General features: G+C 35.8%; 1 protein-coding gene across 6 annotated transcripts in view; it reads left to right on the top strand.

Moving 5' to 3' along the window:
* Positions 1-23,308, top strand: part of ATP2B1 (ATPase plasma membrane Ca2+ transporting 1) — a 140,495-nt gene that overhangs the window by 97,018 nt on the left and 20,169 nt on the right. For all 6 annotated transcript variants that reach the window (XM_055085243.1, XM_055085244.1, XM_028490428.2 and 3 more), the window contains exons 7-15: positions 641-679; positions 1,428-1,589; positions 3,117-3,331; positions 5,731-5,973; positions 7,397-7,638; positions 10,685-10,922; positions 16,030-16,209; positions 16,840-16,927; positions 17,300-17,406. In XM_055085243.1, coding sequence (XP_054941218.1) covers positions 641-679; positions 1,428-1,589; positions 3,117-3,331; positions 5,731-5,973; positions 7,397-7,638; positions 10,685-10,922; positions 16,030-16,209; positions 16,840-16,927; positions 17,300-17,406 — 1,514 coding nt within the window. The remainder of the gene's footprint in view (positions 1-640; positions 680-1,427; positions 1,590-3,116; positions 3,332-5,730; positions 5,974-7,396; positions 7,639-10,684; positions 10,923-16,029; positions 16,210-16,839; positions 16,928-17,299; positions 17,407-23,308) is intronic.

Genomic DNA, 23,308 nt, shown 5'->3' with positions numbered 1-23,308 from the left:
CAGGCCTCTCACTGCTGTGGCCTCTCCTGTTGCGGAGCACAGGCTCCGGACACACAGGCTCAGCAGCCATGGCTCACGGGCCCAGCCGCTCTGCGGCATGTGGGATCTTCCTGGACCGGGGCACGAACCCATGTCCCCTGCATCAGCAGGCGGACCCTCAACCACTGCGCCACCAGGGAGGCCCGTCACCTATCTTTTATACATACCAATTTGGTTCTCATTCCCATCAGAGTTCTCCTGTGTGCCTGTTGTCTTCCTATGACATTCCTTCCTCCCTCTAGCCCTTCTCTTTTCCACATTCTTAGGCTTCTATCTGTATTTAGTTTGAAAACCTCTTGTACCATATTTGGGTGTATTGCAGCATAAAAAAGAGTAAAGTCTTATGGAGAAATCAACCAAATATAGATGCCCCAAATTATTTTGGAGTGTCCCCCCATGGTTAAGACCTAGGGAGTGATTGAGCCAGAAGGTCATTATGGGCCAAATACTTTCTAATCTGTACACACACACACACACACACACACACACACACCCCATTGTGTAACAGTTCTGTTATAGAAATGTGAGCTACCTTTGCATAATTTAACATGGCTGTATTCATTTCTTTTGGAAAGCTTTAATTCCCATTTTGTTCCTACAGATAAGAAACAAGACGGAGCTATTGAGAATCGCAACAAAGGTAAATTCAGGAGGGTAAAAGTACACTTAGCTTGCTCTCATTATATCCACAAATATATCTCTTGTGTACTGTATTCATCCAAAAGTAGGCTATATACGGAAAATTAACAATCTGTATTACTTGGGTGAATGTCTCTTTTGTCAGTGCCTGACTCATGCTGCCTTTACAATGTTAATAAGACTTTAATTATGACCTGTGGTAGTAAGCTTAGAAAGGTCCAGATGTAGATAACTTTAAACTTAAGCATTTCAGTATTTTATCATTGGTTACAATATGATTGCTAGCAAAAATGCATAAGAAATAAAATGTAAATTTTTTTGCAGCTATTTAATAGTCTGTAAGCGTATGTGCATTTCTCTATATGTGTGGTCCTACATAATGTTCTACATTATGGTCATAACTTATATGGGAGGGATTTATGGTGTTTGGAATGAGTCTCATTATCTAACACAACACACAGGAAGAAAAATGATTTGGTATTTAGCTCTTTCAGGACCCTGTATTTCTTCTTAGGCCTCATCCCTATTTCCTAGCTCAACATTCTCAAATCTGGTACAGAGTTTCAAAACCTAGTGTCACTAATTGTCTTATTTTCTCTGGGTAGGCACAGACATACACAGGAAGCTAAGTGTTTAAGTGTTTGTGTTTCTATAAGAAATTGATTTTTTTCCCCCAAAATTGCTTGAAAATGTTATCAGTTACGTGTGCCTTTAAAATGTAGTGAAGTTATATTTGTTCTTCAATGTAGCAAAAGCCCAGGATGGTGCAGCCATGGAAATGCAGCCTTTGAAGAGTGAAGAAGGTGGAGATGGTGATGAAAAAGACAAAAAGAAAGCAAATTTGCCAAAAAAGGAAAAATCTGTTTTACAAGGGAAACTAACAAAGCTGGCTGTTCAGATTGGCAAAGCAGGTATGATATGTACAAGAAAATAAGATGTTTTGTTTTAAAATATGCTGCCTTTCTATTTACAAATCATCTTTGACACACTTAAGACTGGAAATCATTGCTTTGTGAGTGGAAGAGGAGTTAAAAGTATTTTCAGTTTTATCTACAATGTACCAGGCCTTTGAGTTACTGTAGATCCTCATAATATTTTGCAGCTTGGGAACTGTTATCCTCATTTTATGTAGAGGGAGTGTCCTCTGTCAACTAGCTAATAAATAAGTGGTCAGGTTAGGATTAGCGCCTAAGGCTGCCCAATTCACAAGCCCGCGCACTCCCCTCTGAATTTCTGGGAGCAGTAGAGAGAGGGCTTAGCAGTGAGTTTACTCCGTAAAGATTACCCAGCTATATTTTAATAAAAAGAAATTTCACCGCACATTTTCTTATCTTTTTTCTGACTATGAAAAAACAATTAGGTGTGTGTTTTTCTAAACGTTATAGTTAACTTAAATTGAATGGATTAGTTAGAGTTAGAATGGATCATCCTGGTGAGGCTGAAGTTATAAATTACAACCATCACGAGAAAACACCTGTTAACAGAACTCCTCTTCAGAGGAAATAAAACAGAGCTTTAGCTAAAAACATAGCATGCCCTTCAACAGTATCATCTTTATGAAAGAACACGTGTGGGCTAAATCAGACTACACTATTAAAGTCACTTACATTGCATCATTACATATAATCATTGCATCTGTTACTTCCTAGGACTATGTTGGAAAAAGTTAATTTTTGCTTCTGTCCTCAAAAAGCTTATTATCTAATAGCAGATATTTGCTTTTGATAATATGTAGCCAAGTGGTAATACTGACACATACAGTGTTGGGGAAAAGGGTGGATTTAAGATGGTGATGGTATTTTAGTAGACATTGAATTGGATTATTAGACCCAGATAGGTGGACATGCCTTATTTTGTAATACTCATTTATAAGGGGCTAAATATCCCACAAAACAGAAAGGTGTAAATGATTTGTAATATATGATTAACTGTTGGTTTGCTAAGTTAATAAAGCAGTAAGGATAGATGAAAAAAATTAAGTAATTTTGGTAATTTGTGGGTTTTTTCCATAAAAAACATGGGGTTCGGTATTTAATTCCAGGTCTCCCCATTGATCAGGTTCTTATCAACTTCCCTTTTGTCATGAAAGCAGCTTGCCAACGTGTAGAGCACCAGCTTATATTAAGCTTTTGGTATTTCCTTGTCATTGCTTATTATTTTGTCTTGGCTTTAGTAGAAGACTGAAGATACAATTAAGTCTAGAAAAGAATCATAAACACTCTTTTCCCACTTCTCCTGGGTTTCTGGACCATACTTGGAAGCAGAAATTAAATCTGATAATGTCAAGTGATGAGTTAAGTACAAAAAAGGATATAACAGTTTCTCAGCGAAATTAAAATAAATATCGACAAAGTAGTTAATTCTTCCAGTGGCTAATATGTAAATGACAATGAATCGTGTCTAGAATATTTAATAATTACATTTTCCTTTTTATGTAGGTTTGTTGATGTCTGCCATCACAGTTATCATTCTCGTATTATATTTTGTAATTGATACATTCTGGGTTCAGAAGAGACCGTGGCTTGCTGAGTGCACACCGATTTACATACAGTATTTTGTGAAGTTCTTCATTATTGGAGTTACGGTTTTAGTGGTAGCAGTGCCAGAAGGTCTTCCACTTGCAGTCACTATCTCACTGGCTTATTCAGTCAAGGTAAGTAGAAAAGAAAGTCTCAGCTGGTGTAGAAAATGTACAACTGGTTGCTCTTTTCTCTTGGGTTCTGGAACTAGGGGATTTCCATAAATTTACACTGTTTTCTTTAGCACTGTCATCGATTCCCTTCTCCTCCCCCCCAGTTGAAGATCTCTGCATCGAGACCTATACATTCTTGGGATGGCAGACTTGACACAAAGCTAAGCATAACTCTGCTGGGGAAAGTTCTAGCTTCATTTTCCTCATATGATAGTTATGTTGTCCTGTCCCCTCCTGTTTCCAATCTGTAACATTGAAGTAAGCATGTTTGTCATTTGCCTGTGGTACAAGAGCAGAGAGGTTTACTTGAATCCAACCGTCTAAGGCCTCCTTGTTTCCACACTTGGACCCTCATGACCCCACGGTCCTGCCTTCACATGGTAGACTCATGTTTCTAAAAAATAATTCAGATCATCTTGTTTCCTTTTATAAAACCCTCCAGTGGCTTCTTGTCAGAATGAAATCCAAGGCTCCTTGCTATGGCCTGCAAGGCCCTATCCCACCTGGCCTTTGCTTTCCTCTAGTGTTCATCTCCCACCTCTCTCTCCCACTCTGGTCCAGCCTCACCAGCCTTCCTGCTGTTTCTCAAATACCCCAACCCTGTTCTCACTTCAGGACCTTTGTGTTCCTTCCTTTGAATCATCAGCTCTCTAACTTTACTCAGGTCTCTTCACATATCACCTTCTCTGACCACTCCATTTACAGTAGCTTAACTCCTCCTTGTTCTCTTAGTAGAATGCTGAAAAAATGAGCTTCATTGGCTTTGCTAGCTGCTGGTTACCTAAAGGAATATTCTGTTTGAAGATTATTAATCTACTTTTTAATCAGTTTTATATCTTACATGGAAAAGGTGGCTTCACATGTAAAATTATACCTGATGAAAGAATGCTGCTCTTATCAATTTTCTAATATTAATTAATATTTCTCCTTAAGTAGTATTGCTGACAGAGAGCAATACAAAGTAATTGGTCATAGTTTCTGCTCCAGCACTCTTATCTTCAGTGTTCCCAAGAATTTTCAACAGATGTGTCATGATAAGAATATTTTTTGCTTACTGTTTGAGTTCATTTTTAGGCATTTCACATCTTTTGTTTCAAAAGTAAAATGGTAAATGTGTCAAAGTAAAAATGAAATACAGTGTAATCATCTACTTGATGTTTTAAAATAATTAGAAATAATTGGGGTAAACATATAAGTTTTAGACACATGGGTAAAATCAGTCATTTTATCAATACTGTCATTAGTTCACTTTGAATAGTCTTTAATGATATTAATTTTTCAATTGATCAAAAAGTTATAGGCAGGATTGATTTGCAGTCCTTTCATAGAAAATAAAAAGAGCATTTTTCTTTAAGTTTTTATTAAATATTTATTTTAGCCCAAATGTTACCAGTCACTTTTCTTTTCATTGAGGTGTGGTCCTTATGGCTCCTCTGTTAGTGTTTGGCAAAACTGAACACATTTTCTTTACTGCAGAACTTCTTTCTTTTAATGTTCGTATTAATGTAAATCACAGTAATCTTCCTTCCCCATATTTATTTCTTCAAGGAATCAGTTTCTTGCAGTATCTTGCATATTAGTAGTCACGGAACATACTTTGTAAAATAACTCTTTACAGGTTTTAACCCATTCCAGGTATGTTTTAAGAATCAATTATCAAGCATTTTAACCTAAATGCTTTTTGGAGCTACAGTGAAGCTCTTGTTTTTTTTAGAAACTATCTTTTTCTTGTAAATAAGAGGAAGGGATGATCCTGAGGATGAGAAGACCAAGTGTACCAACATATGGAAAAGATAAAAATGATCCTTTCTGGTTTTGTTATGTTACCTCAATCTATCAGACTCAAAAAAAAAAAAAAAAATCAAGCAGCTACATGCCCACAAACTCTATATTTAACTGATAAGCTACTTTTTCCTTGGTGACTGATTCTAGAATCTTTTGTTTTCCACTTAATAAGGAGACTTAATCCTTACATGTTATATACTCTTACATGGCTGTAAGTACCTCTGTACTTAGAGTACAAATTACTATAGCTCTTGTAATTTGAGGACACTTCACAGAAGTGTTGGAGGCATATAGTCAACATGATTTGCATATGGGTGCAGGTATCTGTATTCACTTACTAGATTATGTTATGTAGTGGGGAAATGATTAAAACCACTGAAAGCTAGTACTCTATTTAGCTTATTTGAATAGGTCAAATATACTAAATTCTTCCGGTATTAAATCGGTGCTTTATACTGTGTATCCATGTAAAGTTGGGAGTTTTAGTTCTGATTTTAAAGCAGTTTATAATCATTTTAATATAATGAGGTCATTGGTTTTATATGTAGCTTAACTACTTTTTTTGGTCACTGTAGAAAATGATGAAAGATAATAATTTAGTGAGGCATCTGGATGCTTGTGAAACCATGGGAAATGCTACAGCTATTTGTTCAGATAAAACAGGAACATTGACAATGAACAGAATGACAGTTGTTCAAGCTTACATAAATGAAAAACATTATAAAAAGATTCCTGAACCAGAAGCTATTCCACCAAATATTTTGTCCTACCTTGTAACAGGAATTTCTGTGAATTGTGCTTATACATCAAAAATATTGGTAAGCTTTCTTTAATAATTAATTTATATATGAAAATTAATTTTTCAATTTGTGATGATTTGACTGTATGTAGCTTTTAAGCTCTATCATTACTATTTATAAATTGAAGAAATAAATTGTGTTAAGTTTTTAAAAGGCATATATCCATATACTGTATTTAATTTTCTTTTGATACAATTTGTGTTACTAGTAAGATCTGTTGATCAACATATACATTCTATTTGTATTTTTCTTCTCCTGTGTTTTGAATTTCCTGCGTTTAGAAACTCTTGAGCCTAACAACCAGAATAAGTCCTTAATTTTAAATTTTTACTTTGCTCATTTTGTGAAAGACTAGTCTATCTTGCTATAGAAAGTTAACTCAATTTACTAGAGAAGATTTTGAGACTAGATTTCAGCTTAATATGTTTTATATATGCTTGCTATATGCGCTGTTTGGTTTCTCAGTAGATCCTACCTATAAGGTGATCCTTAAACCTTTTGGGACTAACTGAATAAAGTAATTCTAGAATTCTACTACCTTAGAATAAAATATTTTTAACTTTGCAAGTTTTAAAAGTCTTATTTGTAACAAACATGAAGCATGAAATTGGCTGATATGTGTTCTAGTGATTTGTGGGTGAAGACCATAAACAAAATTAGTATTTCATGAATTGGATTATTGGACTGGAAAGTTATGAGATCTTGAGTCTAGATCTAGCTTTGCCTTAGCTGAAAGTCTGAGCTTTACTTTCTTCAATTGTTTTTTGGTTTTTTTTTTTAACATCTTTATTGGAGTATAATTGCTTTACACTGGTGTGTTAGTTTCTGCTTTCTTCAATTGTTAAGTAAAGATGGTTACATCTGCCCTTAATACTGTTGTGGTGATTACATAAGAAGGTATTTGGGAAGATACTGTGAAGGAAATAAAGTTTTTATATATATTTAAGTCAACAGTGCTTCATTTTAATGCTTATACTTTTATTTTAAGCCATAAAAATTGGTAAAGTAGATTTAGTTTTGAATTATTTAATGTAAACATTCAGTGAAAACAAGAGAAAAGGAAAGGAATTAAAATTTCTTAAGTCCCATATGTGTCAGGAACCAACTTTAAAAGTTACATGTCTTATTTAATTCTTGGGTCATAAGAGCTCCTATTTTCCAGATGCTGAAGCCAAGGACCACAGCAGTTGGGTAATTTGCCAAAAGTTCACATAGCTAGTAACTGGCAGGGCTGAGATTGGAATCCATGTCATCTTTGCTCCAGAGCTTCTTTCTACCTTACTTTTTCTATGTCCCTCTTTGAAATGCTAAAACTAATAGAAGTCTTCTATGTAATTCTGTATAATTTTGTTTTAGAATGTCTCGTTCTGTTTTACATTATAAATTAAACTGTCGTAGAGAATCAAGATGATGCTAGCTTCTAAACCTTTTTTTCTTATAGCCACCAGAGAAAGAGGGTGGATTACCCCGTCATGTTGGTAATAAAACTGAATGTGCCTTGTTGGGACTTCTTTTGGATTTAAAACGGGATTATCAGGATGTTAGAAATGAAATACCAGAAGAAGCACTGTACAAAGTCTACACCTTCAATTCTGTTAGAAAGTCCATGAGTACTGTCCTGAAAAATTCAGATGGAAGTTATCGAATATTCAGCAAGGGTGCATCTGAGATAATTCTGAAAAAGTAAGAGTAAAATGCTTAGATGAATAATTTGCTAACTATAGTTGCTTTATGGAATATCTACTATGTTAATATTGTTGCTATTTTCTTTTTGTGAATATCAGGCATTTGCTAGGACCTTGGAGTTTTTCAGTATATTTTAATGGTATCGCTCTTTTGCCCAGGGTATTCTGTCATTTTCATACTCCAGCTTCTTTTATTTCTTAATATTTTGCTACAGGGAAAATAAGCCCATTACATTCAATCTGCTAGGGTTAATGAAGTGAACTTTGATATTTATTCTTAAACATGTTGACTCCATTGTTATGTAAGATCATGAAAAATAAAAGCCTCTGGGAAGAAAAACTGCCGTTTATGTCTTCAACACTGCATTGTAGATAGTGATGAATGAATTATATATTAGTATTTAGAACAGCAAAGCATTAAAACTAGATCTTGAGAATCCTTTTATATCAGAGTGAGGTTTTATCATATTTATGCTGCTGCAGCGTCGTATTTAAATATCTGCTGTCATTTTGAATGGTAATCTTTTCTTTTGTACTGTCCTTATGGACACCAGTCGCCTCAATTTTGACATTATATGTTTATGTATAATTTCCCTAATGCTTTTTTGTTATTACAGGTGTTGAAATTATTTTGATTTTTTTTTAATTCCAGTAGAGAAGTAGAAAACTTTTTTTTTTAACATCTTTATTGGAGTATGATTGCTTTACAATGGTGTGTTAGTTTCTGCTTTATAACAAAGTGAATCAGTTATACATGTACACGTGTTCCCATATCTCTTCCCTCTTGCGTCGCCCTCCCTCCCACCCTCTGTATCCCACCCCTCTAGGTGGTCACAAAGCACCAAGCTGATCTCCCTGTGCTATGCGGCTGCTTCCCACTAGCTATCTATTCTACATTTGGTAGTGTATATATGTCCATGCCACTCTCTCACTTTGTCACAGCCTACCCTTCCCCCTCCCCACATCCTCGAGTCCATTCTTTAGTAGGTCTGCGTCTCCATTCCCGTCTCACCCCTAGGTTCTTCATGACCTTTTTTTTTTTTCTTCTTAGATTCCATATATATGTGTTAGCATACGGTATTTGTTTTTCTCTTTCTGACTTCCTTCACTCTGTATGACAGACTCTTTTTTTTTTTAATTAAGAGCATTTTGGGAAAATTAGAACTCACTTGAAATTGTAATATTTAAAATATTTCCAATTTTAATTAGCTTATATGAGGATTATAATCCAGTGTTATCTTAATGAACACTTGTCAGATTATAATCTAACAGGTTTAAGAGAAAATACATATAAATGAAAATGCAGAATATGACAGATGTACACAAAGTTTTAAGATGAGAGGTCATACTATGAAGGGTGTAGCATTTAAGATAGGTTTCACTATGAAGTAAGATCAAGTTGAAGGAAGCCACACTGGAGGGAAGGAAATGGGAATATGCAGACCATATTGGGGTAATAGCTAATAGTCCGACAGCTCAGCTGCGTGGTGATGGGCTTTTGTGGCCCACAGGACATCTTTCTTCCCTTTACATATGCTTGGTTATCTGATTTCTGTGAAATGTTAGAAACCTTGCATCCGTGGCTTGCTGGGAAGCAGGTAGATGGTCTGGGGGAGATTTTTCAGTCAAAACCACATCAGGCTTTGGCTCTTCTGCAACTAAGTAGTTTTGGGATGCTGAGAAGATTCTTCCTTTGGCTTCCATTTTCCTTCACTGAAAAAGAGGATGATGACCACCAATTGTAAGACACTGAAATAAAATAATACATGTGAAACATCCAGCATGGAGTGTTACTAAGTATACAATAACGCTTTCCACAGTGAGATTTACTTTTGTTATGGAGTCTCCTAAATGTTAGCCTGAGCAGTTAAAACAGTTAAGTAGGCCAGATAATGCAGCTGAAGAATTTTTTTCATCAGGTAGCAGAATGAGCATAGCTGTGGGACTGAAGATAATTCTTGCATCAGGGAATAAGGTGGGTTGGGGCAGGGGAAAGGATGGACTGGAGACCGATATCATTTAAAAGCCTATTACGGTAGCTCTGGCTTGAAGTAAGAGCCAGAAGAAGGCAGTAGAGTAGCAGGGGGAATAGAAAGGAGAGGGAACATTCGGAAGACTGTTCAGAGGACAAAATACATAGGACTTAGGAGTTAATACTATGTAGATGAGGAGGAGAAAGGAAGTATTCAGGTGAGAGTTTAGACTTAACATTGAAATTATTGGGAGTAATGTTGATGTCTGTTCAATGGGCAGTGAGGAGACAGCCTTTAGTCTTGCATGCAGTAAATTTAAGGTACGGTACAACATCTGAGTAGACTGTCAGAGTGGAAAGCTTTGGAAAACGATCAAAACAGAAGATGGAGATTTGGGAATCACCTGCCTAGAAGCAGGAGGCAGTGGCATCACCAAGGGAGAGGAACATAAAGAGGCAATGTGAAAAAATAAACTTTAAATAGGGAAGTATACAGTGTAACTTTTATTTACTACACAGTTAAAGAGTTGTAGTTAGTTTCACTGAAACTAAAACTATTTTGGCATTATCTCTCTCATTCTAGTAGAGTGCTTATTTTAACAGTAAGTTATTTTTTTTCTTTCATGGTTAAAACAATATAGGTGATGAAACAGCATCTCAGGTAAGGGTTGACTGAACATTGTTTTTTACTTTAAAAGAAGGAAATATCTGGAAATTTTGTGTTAATTAAAGTTAATGTCTAATTCTGTACCAAAATGGACAGGCATATAGTTTATTCTTCTCTGCCACTGGGGTTTTTTGTGAAAATTTAGAAGCCCTGCATTTCCAAAAGAGAAGTGTCTAAAGTAACTTGAATGGAGAATGGTCAAGTGAGAACCATAAAAAGAGAACGTATTTTGTAAAGGGGAGGGTGAGAAGTGAATATGATTTAAGTCTGTAAAAACACAACATATGTGATTCTCTGAATTCCAGATAATCAGATTCCATGAGTCTAGTCCTTCCAGTTCACTTAAATGGCATTAACCATTATTTTTGTTAATTATTGATGTTTGGATTCAACGTTTCCTTATAGGTGTTTCAAAATCTTGAGTGCTAATGGTGAGGCAAAAGTATTCAGACCAAGGGACCGTGATGATATTGTAAAAACTGTGATTGAACCGATGGCATCAGAAGGCTTGAGAACCATATGTCTTGCATTCAGAGATTTCCCAGCAGGAGAACCAGAACCAGAATGGGATAATGAAAATGATATTGTCACCGGCCTTACGTGCATTGCTGTTGTGGGGATTGAAGACCCTGTGAGACCTGAGGTGGTGAAACATTCTGTGTTCTGCATGTGCAGAAGGCGCTAACTGTAATGAGTTTTCTAGTAAACTTCTTAGTGTTTGTGATTTTATTTCTCTCCTATGTGAATCCAAGATAAGTGAAATAATAGTGCTTGTGATGCATGTGCTACCTGTTTATGGTTTTTAATTAGATAACTTCTCTTTGGGATCCTGTGTGTTTATAGCATAACCAGTGCCTTGAACTAGGTAGGTTTTTTCAATTGATATTTATATTAAATTACATAGTAAATGCCATTAAGTTATTTGTTTTCATGGTCTGTAGTCCAGCACTGTCCAATAGGACTTTCTGCAACCATAGAATTGTTCCGTGTTGTTCCATATCATAGCTACTAGCCACATGTGACTCCTGAGATTTTGAGGTGTAGCTAGTGCAACTGAAAAACTGAATTTAAAAAATTTTTTTTTCAATTTATATTTAAACATCTTGCTACCATATTGGACAGTCCGCAGCTCTAGACTTTGCTTTTCTTCTTTAAATCTTTTTTTTTTTTTTTTTAAGTTTATTGAGCAACTGCTGTGTGCCAGCCACTATGCTAAGATACTGGAGACATAAAGATTTTTGAGATCTGGTTCCTGGCCTCAAAGAAGTCACTGTCCTGGGCAGGGATGGACAAACACATAATTATAACCAGGATGTTAGTACATAGTTAGATACATATGCAGAGCATGTTATATGAGCACAGAACATGAGCCCCCAATCTTCTAAAGTAATTATATCTTTTTATTGCATTCTTACTGTGTGCCACATATTATGCCAAGTGCTTTACATGTATTATTTCATTTAATATTCACCTCTGAGTTATACGTATTATTACTTATTTGAAAGATGAAAAAAAATTGAGATGTATAGAGGTTAGCTCTAGACATTAGAGCTAGTGTGTTCAAACCCAGCTCTGTATAAAATACATGGGCTTAAAGACCATACTGTGTTATGTTAACCATGAGAGAGGTCAAGTAAGACTTCCTAGAGGTTAATTACCTGATTTGAGTCTCAAAGGATGAACAGGTATTGGCTAGACCAAGAGAGAGAGTGAGCGGTAAGCACATTGTGAGCAAAGAAGCAACATGAATAAAAGCACAAAGGCAAAAACAGCTTTTGTTCAGTGGCTGTCATCAACTAATTGATTCAACATCCAGTGTGTAGTGCCAGGCACTCTTCTAGGAACTGGAAATACTGCACTAAACAAAACAATTATGAAACTTACACTCTAGAGAGGTAACACAACAGATAAAGTGATAGGTACATAGGCAGTATGCCAAGTGAAGACACATCCTGTGAGGAATAAGACTTGGCCCCTGCCCTCATAGGCCTTATATTCTAATTGGCGTGGGGTAGCAGGGGAGCATCAGATATGACTATTACAAGTGTGATAAGGGCTATAAAGGATATGCACAGGGTGATAAAATAAAGATAACAGAGACCACCTTAAGGATATCTGAAGATGTAACATTTGAGCTGAGGTCTGATGGCTAAAAGTGAGCCAGCCATGTAAATAGCTGCAAGAACAGTATTCCAGAAAAATGGCACAAAAAATACAGGACCCTTGAGGCGAGAAAGTATTTAGATTTTCAAAGGTGGAAAGGAGGCCAGTGTGGCTGTAAGTTTGGACAAGAAAGGGCAGACGAAGATTATCTTTGGCCTTACTAGGCAATAAGGGCTCTGAATTTTATTCTGAAATTCAGTGGGAAGTCGTTGAAGAAATTCAGGCTGGGAAGTGACATGATTCAGGTTGTTAAAATAGTATTTGGGGTACTATGTGAGAAATGAAAAAGAGGAGTAGAAGCAGGGAACCCAATGAGATTATTGCAGTGATCCCAGGCAAGAGAAGACCATGGCTTAGAACTATAGTTGTGGCAGGGAAGATGGAAAGAAAGGTATGACTTTAAAGTAAATAGAGGTAGAACCAATAGGAATGAATATGTTGGGTTTGGATATACTCTTTTTGACATTGTTGAGATCTCTGAAACATCCAATTATATGTCAAGCAGGCACTTGAACCTAGAAGCCTGAAAGTGAAGTAGGCTGGAGAATTCACATATGAGGCTAAAGGAGATCTCTTGAGGAAAGTGTGTAGCTAGAGCAGTAAGCTTAGGACTGAGATATCTCTACAATTAGATCTCTTCTGGAGGAGTGGGGAATCAGTCTCCAACTTGCATAACTGAGTGGCTGGTAGATGGTATTACCAATGTAATAAGAGAGTCAGGCGGAGCTGCCTATTTAGAGATCAAGTTTGGGGTTCTGGAGTTTCAGATGCTTACGAAACATCCAGGTGGATCATGTTTGCCAACCTTTGGTCAAAGGAAAACCGTTCGAAGTTTTACACATTGATTTATGGCTTAAATCTTATCTAAATATAATATTAAGTCAGGATGTTTTCAACTTTTGTGTTTGGAAAATGTATTGCTCATTTTGTGTTCTTAGCACTGAGGTTGATGGACAGTTTTATCTTTTTTTAAACATGTAAGTGGCAATTAATTTCTTCAGTATCACAAAATGAGATGAGTGCTTTCATACTAAAATGAGACAATCTAATAGGACGTAGCTTTCCCGAGTGGATCTTCTGGATTGTACAGTTCTGATGTAGAGAATCTTGATTAATTAGATATCTAGAATAAATCCAGCTTTATTGCATATGCATAGATAGTTAAACAAGGTGCTTGGCTTCTCTTCAGTTTATCTGTAAAAGTGGAGGTAGTTTGTAAGTTTTAAGTGGAAGTATTTGGTGGTTAGTGGACTATTAATAAATTTAGTTTACTTTCTTAAATATTATTTGCCACATAGCTTTAACCAAGACCGGTTTCTGCCTCTTATTCATTGCTTCCTATTCCAAATGATCTCAGGGTACCACCCAGTGAGTACTAAGATGGACAAATCTGGGTTACTTTCTATCTCAGATGAGAAGTGAGAAATACATTTATACAGCAGACCAGTCTTTTCAAAATCAAATATTGATTTTTTTAAACAATAGAGGGATGTATAATATGAAAGCACATTTCTGTCTAGGTAGGCCATGAAAGCTCCCAGAGATGTTACATTTACACTGTTTACAATAGAAGTCACAAACAGCTTATAGGCCAAAGTTAGCCTTCAATCAAGTTATCTGTGGACTGTGTGTGTGTGTGTGTGTTTAAAACATCAGGTTTGAGAGAGTACACACAAATCTGGGTTTCTGCTTTCTCTTGAAATTATAGATTCTGTCAGCATTTCCACTGATTAAAAAAAAAAAAAGACTAGAACTGAGTGCGCTTCTATTAGGATTGTCTTGGATTTGTCACTTTCAGTGTTTTTTCCTCATTTCTGTTACCCGCATGGCCCTGTGGGTATTTGCATTTGCGACCTCTGTTCTAGTAGGATCGACATGGATTTTCTGGTTAGAGAAGAACAGGAAAGGGTTTTCTAGGCAAAGAGAATTACAGAAGCAGAGGCACAAAAATAATACATTGATTATTCGTCTATCAAGCTGTGTATAGTAGAAAAAAAATTTAGATAAATCTAGGAAACTACTCTTTTTTTAAAAATTCTATTGTGAAACACAACCATGATACTTAAAACTTTTAACAATAATTCCTAAATATTCATTATTTTTAAAATTTCCTAAATTGTGTCACAAATGTTTATTCAAATCAGGATCCAAAATCCACACATTAAATTTATTGCCATGACTCTCAAGTCTCTTTTAATCTAAAGGATCTGTAGGTTTCCTCCCTTTTCCATTCTTGCAATTTCTCTGTCAAAGAACAAATTGTTTTTTTCTTTCAATTAGCAAGTACACTTGTTTCTTTGGAAATTATTTGTAGAAGGACATGTGTCCTAGAGAGTATTCTACATTCTATAATAGATTTTGCCAATTGCATTCCTTCTATTTCCTGTGAACTGGTAGTTAGATCTAGAAGTAGGGTTTCCAGGTAAAATACAGGACGCCCAATTAAATTTGCATTTCACCTAACAATGAATTTTTTTTTTAGTGTAAGGGTGATCAATAGTGCAATATTTGTTCATCTTGTATTTTTTTAATTGAAGTATGGTCAATTTACAATATTCTGTTAGTTTCAGGTATACAACAAAGTGATTCGGTTATACATACATTTTTCTTTTTTTTATTCTTTTCCATTCTAGGTTATTACAAGATATTCAATATAGTTCCCTGTGCTATATAGTAAATCCTTGTTTTTTATCTACTAGGTAGCTAGCTATTCTGAAGCTCAAGTGTGACACTCTGTTATACTGAGAACTTTGTGGTTTATAGTATAACAGTTGAGGAATCATATATTTTTGAGAAAGTATATTAAAAAAAACTGTATTGTCGGGTATATCAGATGTTTTAAAGGCAAAGCAAACATAAACACAGGGACGCCAATTAAAAAAAGCTATTGCAGTAGCTCAGGCAACAAACATTGGAGACCAGGTACAGGGAAGGTTTGAGGTAGAATCGCAGGACTCACTGGCCCTTAAGGATGTACAGGGTAAGGAGATTGAAGATATCAGATAATCTTTAGGTTTCTCTTAGGTAGAAAAACATGGTTTTCAAATTCTGATGTCTACTTTTCTGATGGAACTAGGAATCTAGCTCTCACAATGAGCTGGGAAAAATATGTAGGTCTGAAAGTTATTAGCATGTAGCTAGTAGTTGGAGGTTCCAGAATAGGTAAGAGAACCCTTAAAAGATAAGAATGGGGAGAAACAAGTGAGGCTCCCTTAACCCCAAAGAACAGCAACATTTTACTCTGATGTGGTCTGGGCAGTAAAACCAGAACGGTGGAAAGCCAACCAGGAAAGAATTGCCTAATGGTTGCTAGGGGGAAAAGGTACTTTAAAAAGCCTTTGGCAAATAAATAATGTAAGCAAATTAAGTCAGATGATAACTGAAAGTGAAGCCTGAACTAGGACTGTGGCAGTGGAGGGGGAAAGAAGAGATTGTTGGGACTACTTCAATAAATAATATCTTGAGATGTAATTAAAGTTGTCATTTGTGGGACCATGAGGCGATGTATATTTGTTCAGTGGGATTTTTCCCCACCCTGGAAATACTAATTTTCTTTCATCATGTGAATTTTTTTCCACATTAACCAGGTGCCAGATGCCATAAAGAAATGTCAGAGGGCTGGAATTACTGTGAGGATGGTCACTGGTGATAATATTAATACTGCTCGGGCTATTGCTACCAAATGTGGTATTTTACATCCTGGGGAAGATTTCCTATGCCTAGAAGGTAAAGATTTCAACAGAAGAATACGAAATGAAAAAGGAGAGGTAAGCGTTTTTTGTTTTTTAAGTTGATATATTTTTAGTATATTAGCAATTTCATTGGACATCTTGAATATGCACTACGTGTTAGGCATCGCACCTGGATCAGTGCAGCCCTCACCCCGAGAAGCAAAACAGTAGCATTTTAGGAAATAAAGGGGACAGGTGATAAAGAAATTTGCCCTAAAGGGAGTGAGCGCTTCATTTTTTCAGTCTGGCCCCAAGAAGTACAATATGTGTAAACGAGTAATGGGAGATGAGTTTGGAAAGGTTGCTATGGAACATATTTTAGGGGACCCCAAACCCTGCACTACTTATGCTGAGGAGTTTCCATTTTCATAGGCAGTGGGGAGATGGTTAGAATTTGATCTTGTAATGATATATATAACAGCAGTTCTGCGTTAGTGACTAGAGAGCTTTTTTAAACGCTGATTACTAGGCCCCACCTCAGAGTGTCTTATAAGATAGGCCTTGGGTCTCGCTCAGCAATTTCTATTTCTAACAAGTTCTCAGGAGTTGGCGATGCCGCTGGTCTGTCCACCACACTTTGAGAACCACTGATACAAATGCTAGGTCTCTAACTTGGAATTAGAAAACTAGGCTTGGGCACGTTTTAACTTTGACAAAAATTTATAGATTGAGCAAGAGCGGATAGACAAGATTTGGCCAAAGCTTCGAGTGCTTGCAAGGTCATCTCCTACTGACAAACATACACTGGTTAAAGGTGAGTAGATTTTACAATTACTCTGCAATTTCTTAATAGAGAAATGCGTTCTGCTTCCTAAAATAGTAATAGATACTGAATATTAGATTGAATCGTGGATATCATCTTCTCCAATAAAATCTAAATACATTTCCTTTTGATACCTTAGGTGAATTGTGTTTATCTTCAGTGATTAAAACAGGATATAACTCCTAATACAACAATTTCTGGAGTTGCTCCTTGCCCAACATCTCAGCAGTTTCCATTTCTCTGTGTTTAATTATTTATTTTTAACTTTGAGTCTGTAATATTGGCTAGCTAGCATATTCTGCAGAATCACTTTATTAATTAAACAGATTGTTTTTACGGCATAAATACTTACTTTTATTTCAGGTATAATTGACAGCACTGTCTCAGAACAACGCCAGGTTGTAGCTGTAACTGGTGATGGTACAAATGATGGCCCAGCATTAAAGAAAGCTGATGTTGGATTTGCAATGGTAGGAACTTAACCTAATTCAAATATTTAGATGTAATTTACTGGCTGGGTTTTCTGTTTGTTTGGTTTGTTTGTTTGTTACTAAATTACTGTTGATTTTAAACACTGTCCCTCAAGAGTAGCTTGAGGGATAATATGTAAGCCTAAATTGGTTTATAAGTCTAATTAGTTTATATAATACTTTTATTTGATGCTGGAAGATGACGTGACTTCTTTTGAACAGTTATAATAATATCATACATTTACCTTGTACTCTGTAAAATATTTAAATGTCTGTCATCTCATCTAAACCTTACAGCAGTCCTCTTAAATAGGAGACAGGCTTAGAACAGTTATATGTATTTAAATTAAGAATATGATTAAGAATCTTCCACTCAGCTGAAAATGTCTTAAGAGTAACTTTTAATAATAATGATTTCATGTATAATAGATGTAATCTTTTATTTTTTTAATCTTTTTTGATTGAAAAAAAGATGTACTGTACCCCACCCAAGTTCTCAATTTATATTTGATTATTAAAAGTGCTAGGAAATTTTAGCATTTCATTATTATTTTCTTTATACTGTAGCCATAATACTGATGAAGTGTTTACTATAAAATAGGTATCATAAAATACATATGCTACATAAATGTTTAATGATTGAAATTAGATTCTTATATCTTTGAATCCAGTCCTTCTAATTTTTCAGTGTTGGAATGAATCTTTGTACTTTCAGTGCCATAGAAAATTTAAGTATTTTATTTAATTTTAATTTGATTTATTTCATTTTTGGAAAATACAGGTTCATAATCACAATTCTCAAATCCAAAAATCTGAAAACTGAATTTTTTTTTCCTAAATTTGCAGCAGAATCATTTGATTGCAAAAAAATATTCTGAATGATATGAGGATGTTATTTGTCCCACTTAATATGAACATTCATAGTCATTGTAGAGATATTAATGTGTTTTTATGGGATGCTAACCCTATCTGGGAGAATTTGTGATAGAAGGTATGTGCCTCATTATCTTTCTAAAGCATGAGAGACTTTGAATTCTGAAACACAGTGTGCCCCCAAGTGTTTCAGGAAGGAGAATATTTATGTGTACCGATGTTTATTTGCATAATTTGTCCCCCTGGTATTTTGCTGCTAAAATAGGGGTTTAGCAGAACCACCAACATGGTAGCTGCCTTTTAACAGGAGTGAGGGAGATGGAAGAAGGAAATGATATGGGTAAAGTACCCTCAACCAATAGCTGTGAACCCAAAGATTCCCACCCTGCCCTATCCCGAATTTATTATGGTAACCAGTGCATTGGTATGAACTTCTGAAGATCTGGGAGAAGAAGCTGAAGGGATAAGGAATATTTAAGGGCTTTTCCTTGGGCTGTAAGCAAAACAGGATCATTCATTTTAGAAACACGGGATCACTCATTGCTGCTCTTGAGCATTTGGCAGGATTCTTACTTCTACTTTCATCTGGACAGCTGACCAGGAAGGTATTTATATACAATGCATTTTAATATTAAAAAAACAAAAACAAAAACAAAAACTTTCTTCCTAAAACTTAGGTATTTAAAGCAGATACTAAGGGCTTTAAGTAAATGCAGGTAAATATAGTAATTCAAACAAAAGCACAGTATAGCAGCTGCTCTCTTTGATTTTTAAGCCTTGAAAGTTTTAGGTGCATTTTACCACTTTTTTTTTTTTTAAAGGTAGCATGTCAAAAAAATATCTAAGTTTATTTTAAATGCACAGAGAAAAAATAAGTGCATAGTGGCTTGGACTTGAAAGCACTCTTGCTCAAGCTTGAATTTACTTTGTATATTTGTTCAGTTCTTCAATTTCATATTTTAAAACTGAAAGACAAAATTATTTGTCTTGGGCTTTTATTAGATACCCACAAGAAATTGCTTTTGTGTGTGTGTGTGTGATGAAGTGTCTCTTTTTTTAAAAATTTATTATTTTATTTTATTTATTTTTGTCTGTGTTGGGTCTTTGTTGCTGTGCACGGGCTTTCTCTAGTTGCAGCGAGCCGGGGGTTACTCTTTGACGTGGTGTGCGTGCTTCTCACTGCGGTGGCTTCTCTTGTTGCGGAGCACAGCCTCTAGGCGCGTGGGCTTCAGTAGTTGCGGCTCACGAGCTCAGTAGTTGTGGCGCACGGGCTTAGTTGCTCCGCAGCATGTGGGATCTTCCCGGACCGGGGCTCGAACCCGTGTCCCCTGCATTGGCAGGCGGATTCTAAACCACTGCGCCACTAGGGAAGCCCAAGAAATTGCTATTGATTAGTTCTTTTTAAACCTGTCTCTTATTTTTCAGGCAGAAATAGCATTTTAAAACATTGTTTTCTCTGTCTCTTTATATATATAGGTGTGTGTGTGTGTATGTATACACACATACACACTTACATGTAGTAAATTCAACATTAAGATAAAATTTACAACAGTAAATTAAAAGGACTCTAATGTGAGTACATTGCAAAGAGGCCTGGCATTTTCCCCTGTTTAGCCACTCCTTTCAGAATTCCTTTAGATAGCAAGCTTCCATGCTGTGTTTAAAATATGATTACATTATTTTTAAAATTATATTGCATTATTCTTACCAAAATTCAGTTAACCACACATGTACAGATATTTCTGTCATCATAGACTGAATGCCATGATGTATTTCTGTAACCAAATATGCATCTGTGGTAGTAAAATCTTCCCTAAGGTAATTAAAATATCTTCATTTAATTTAAAGTGTTTTTAGACTTTGGGTTAATAATAATTTGTTTCTCCTCCAAACATTAAGAAGCTGTTTTCAATATTCTGGTCCAGAAACATTACAGGTGAGTAGTTGCTGCCTCCTAAAGGTTCAGCACACAAGGAAGTAAATCATTGAAGCATGGTGGCAGCCAGTGAAGAACTAAACACTGCACAGGGAGTGCCTCAAGGAGGAAGTCCTTGACTCTGCCTGTAGAGACTGGGGAAAGTTTTCTGAAAGAGGTGCCATTTGAATGGAGAGAGGGAGAAAAGTACTGCTAAGAGACCCTCGGAGAATTACAAGAAGTTTAACTTCACTAGAAGAGGGTGTGGTGTTGGTGGGTACTGGAATGTGACGATCAGAAGGGCCTTGAATATGAAGATGAGGAATTTGTTCTTGTATCCTGTAGATCAGCACTTCCCAAGCAGACTTCTGATGAAGTAAAACAAATTTGGAGACTCACAATGCATGCTAGCATACAGCTCTAAGAAGCTTATAAAAAGCTGTTTTAACGTTTTTTGATGGAGAGTTTCCCAAACTTGTTTCACTATGAAACTAGTTTTTATTTGGACACAATTAACATCTTAAAGTAGCTTTTCAAATTTTGAAAGATTTTGAACAAGGGAGTGTGAGATTTGCATTTGCAAAAGATGGAGGATGATTAGAGGCAAGGAAACCTGTTGGGTTTAGATGTGTTAAATATGTTGCACATTAAAAAAATATACAGGGAATTCCCTGGTGTTCCCTGGTGTTCCCTGGCGGTCCAGTGGTTAGGACCCCATGCTTTCACTGCGGAGGGCTCAGGTTCAGTCCCTGGTGGGGGAACTAAGATGCCGCAAGCGGCGCAGTGCAGCCGAAAAAAGGAAAAAATAAAAGTAAAGTATACAGATTAGGAGTTAGAGACTAAAATTTTAAATTAAGATTGCTCCTTCATGGAGTAGTTTGAGAAAAGCTTGTTTTGGACTTTGTGTTTATCAAAACAATATTGCATAGCATTTAAGAAGTCAAACAGTTCTGTAAGACTTAATAACTATGTCCCCTACCACATATCATTTCTTCCAGCTAATTTTTTGACTAAAGGAAATCAACTATTTTTGCTGTTTGTTTTCCGTAGTTGTTTGCCTCCATATATCTAAATGGCATGATTACAAGGGTTTTAAAATTTTTTTATATTTTTAAATTAATTTTTATTGGAGTATAGTTGCTTTACAATGTTGTGTTAGTTTCCACTGTACAATACCCCCTCTTTTTTGGATTTCCTTACCATTTAGGTCACCACAGAGCACTGAGTAGAGTTCCCTGTGCTATACAGTAGGTTCTCACTAGTTATCTATTTTATATATAGTATCAATAGTGTATATATGTCAATCCCAATCTCCCAATTCATAGTTTTTTTAATTTTTTTAATATAAAGCATTTGTTAATGACTCTTCATTAAGGAAGATAAGGATTTAGCACTTTCACAGGCACACACACACAGACACCTGTATGCATTCACGCACACTACCTATCCTGTTATTCTTCCATCAGAGTTAGAGGTCAGTCAATATATGTACTTATTGTGATTAGAAATGCTGTTCCAAGCTGAGCCATGTGGTCTGTTATAATTACTTTTACTTCCTTGCACAACTTTTTGTATTCCCTATACATTTTCTTTTTCAATTCACTTTTTAATCTTTAAATTATTTATCTATTTATTTTCTTAGTTTTTTATGTACTTAATACTAATTCATCACCAGATTCTTCTTTCATTACGTCAGAGACATCAGGAATTTTTACCAGTTTTGCCTTCTTAGAGATACCTCTCCCAGATCTTCTGGTGTGCTTCAATCTGGACTGTTTGCTAAGCCTGCTATACAGCTGTCTCTTCTTTCTCCATACCTAAGAATTTCCTTTTCCTCTCTCTTATGTTGGATTTTGAATTTCCTGAATTTGATGTCAGTGTCTTTTTTGGTTTACTCTCTCATGTAGTAAAGCCCTCTCCTCCAGTAGATCCCTGAGAAAAAGGGTTCATGAGAGTTAAACATTTTCATAACTTTTATGACTGAAATCTCTATTCTCTCCTCAAAGAATCCTCCTTGATACTTAGTCTGACTTGGTATAAAAATCTAGGTTGACAATAATTTTCACTCAGAATTTTGAATTTGTACCTCCATTGTTATTACATACCATTTTGAATTTTGAACCTCCTTCTCCGCCCCCCACCACACACACTTTTTGGAGGTATATAAGTCTTTCCTTTGTTCTCAGTCCTCTGAAATGTTGTGATGGTTTGTCTTAGGGCAACTTTTTACTATGAAAACTGGTTTTCTTTAGTTTTGTGAAATTTTCTAATACTTGTCTTATGTCTTCTCCAGTGTCTCTTCTTTGTGGAATAGTCCCCTCTGATTTTTGAACCTCTTGGACTTACCTTATTATCTTGTCTCTTTTTTCCTTTCTACCATACCTTTGTCATCTTGCAGGAATATTTCCTTAACTTCTGTTGTTTTTTTCATTTCTGTGATCATATATTTAATTTCCAAGAGTTGTTTTTGGACCTCTGAGTTCTTGTTCTTGTTTCATTGCTGACCTTTTGCCTTTCTAAGGATTTGATTTTTTTAATAAAAATCAGCTTTTATCTCTGTGTAGTGTTTGTGTCTCCATATGCCTTTTGGTTTAGTCTCTTGTCTTTCAGGTTAGTGCTTTCTTCAGATGTCAAAGTGATTCTTGGTTGTCTCTGCATATTTTACCAGTAGAAAGCCGAAAAGCTGGAAAGCCTTAGGCCTCTAAGTGGGATTTATCGACCAGAAGCTTCCCAGTAAAGTGATCTGGCTTGGCCATTTCACTTCCTTAGGGTACCTTGAATTTAAAGACAACCCTCAGAATGGTAGAAAATATTTGCAAATGAAGCAACTGACAAAGGATTAGTCTCCAAAATTTACAAGCAGCTCATGCAGCTCAATAACAAAACAACAAACAACCCAATCCAAAAATGGGCAGAAGACCTAAATAGACATTTCTCCAAAGAAGGTATACAGATTGCCAACAAACATATGAAAGAAGTCTCAACATCATTAATCATTAGAGAAATGCAAATCAAAACTACAATGAGATATCATCTCACACCAGTCAGAATGGCCATCATCAAAAATCTAGAAACAATGAATGCTGGAGAAGGTGTGGAGAAAAGGGAACACTC

Source organism: Physeter macrocephalus, chromosome 6 (genome assembly GCF_002837175.3).
Source record: "Physeter macrocephalus isolate SW-GA chromosome 6, ASM283717v5, whole genome shotgun sequence".
NCBI classification, from domain to species: domain Eukaryota; kingdom Metazoa; phylum Chordata; class Mammalia; order Artiodactyla; family Physeteridae; genus Physeter; species Physeter macrocephalus.
Note: the sequence above shows the minus strand (reverse complement) of the source record. Positions and strands in the feature narration are given on the sequence as shown.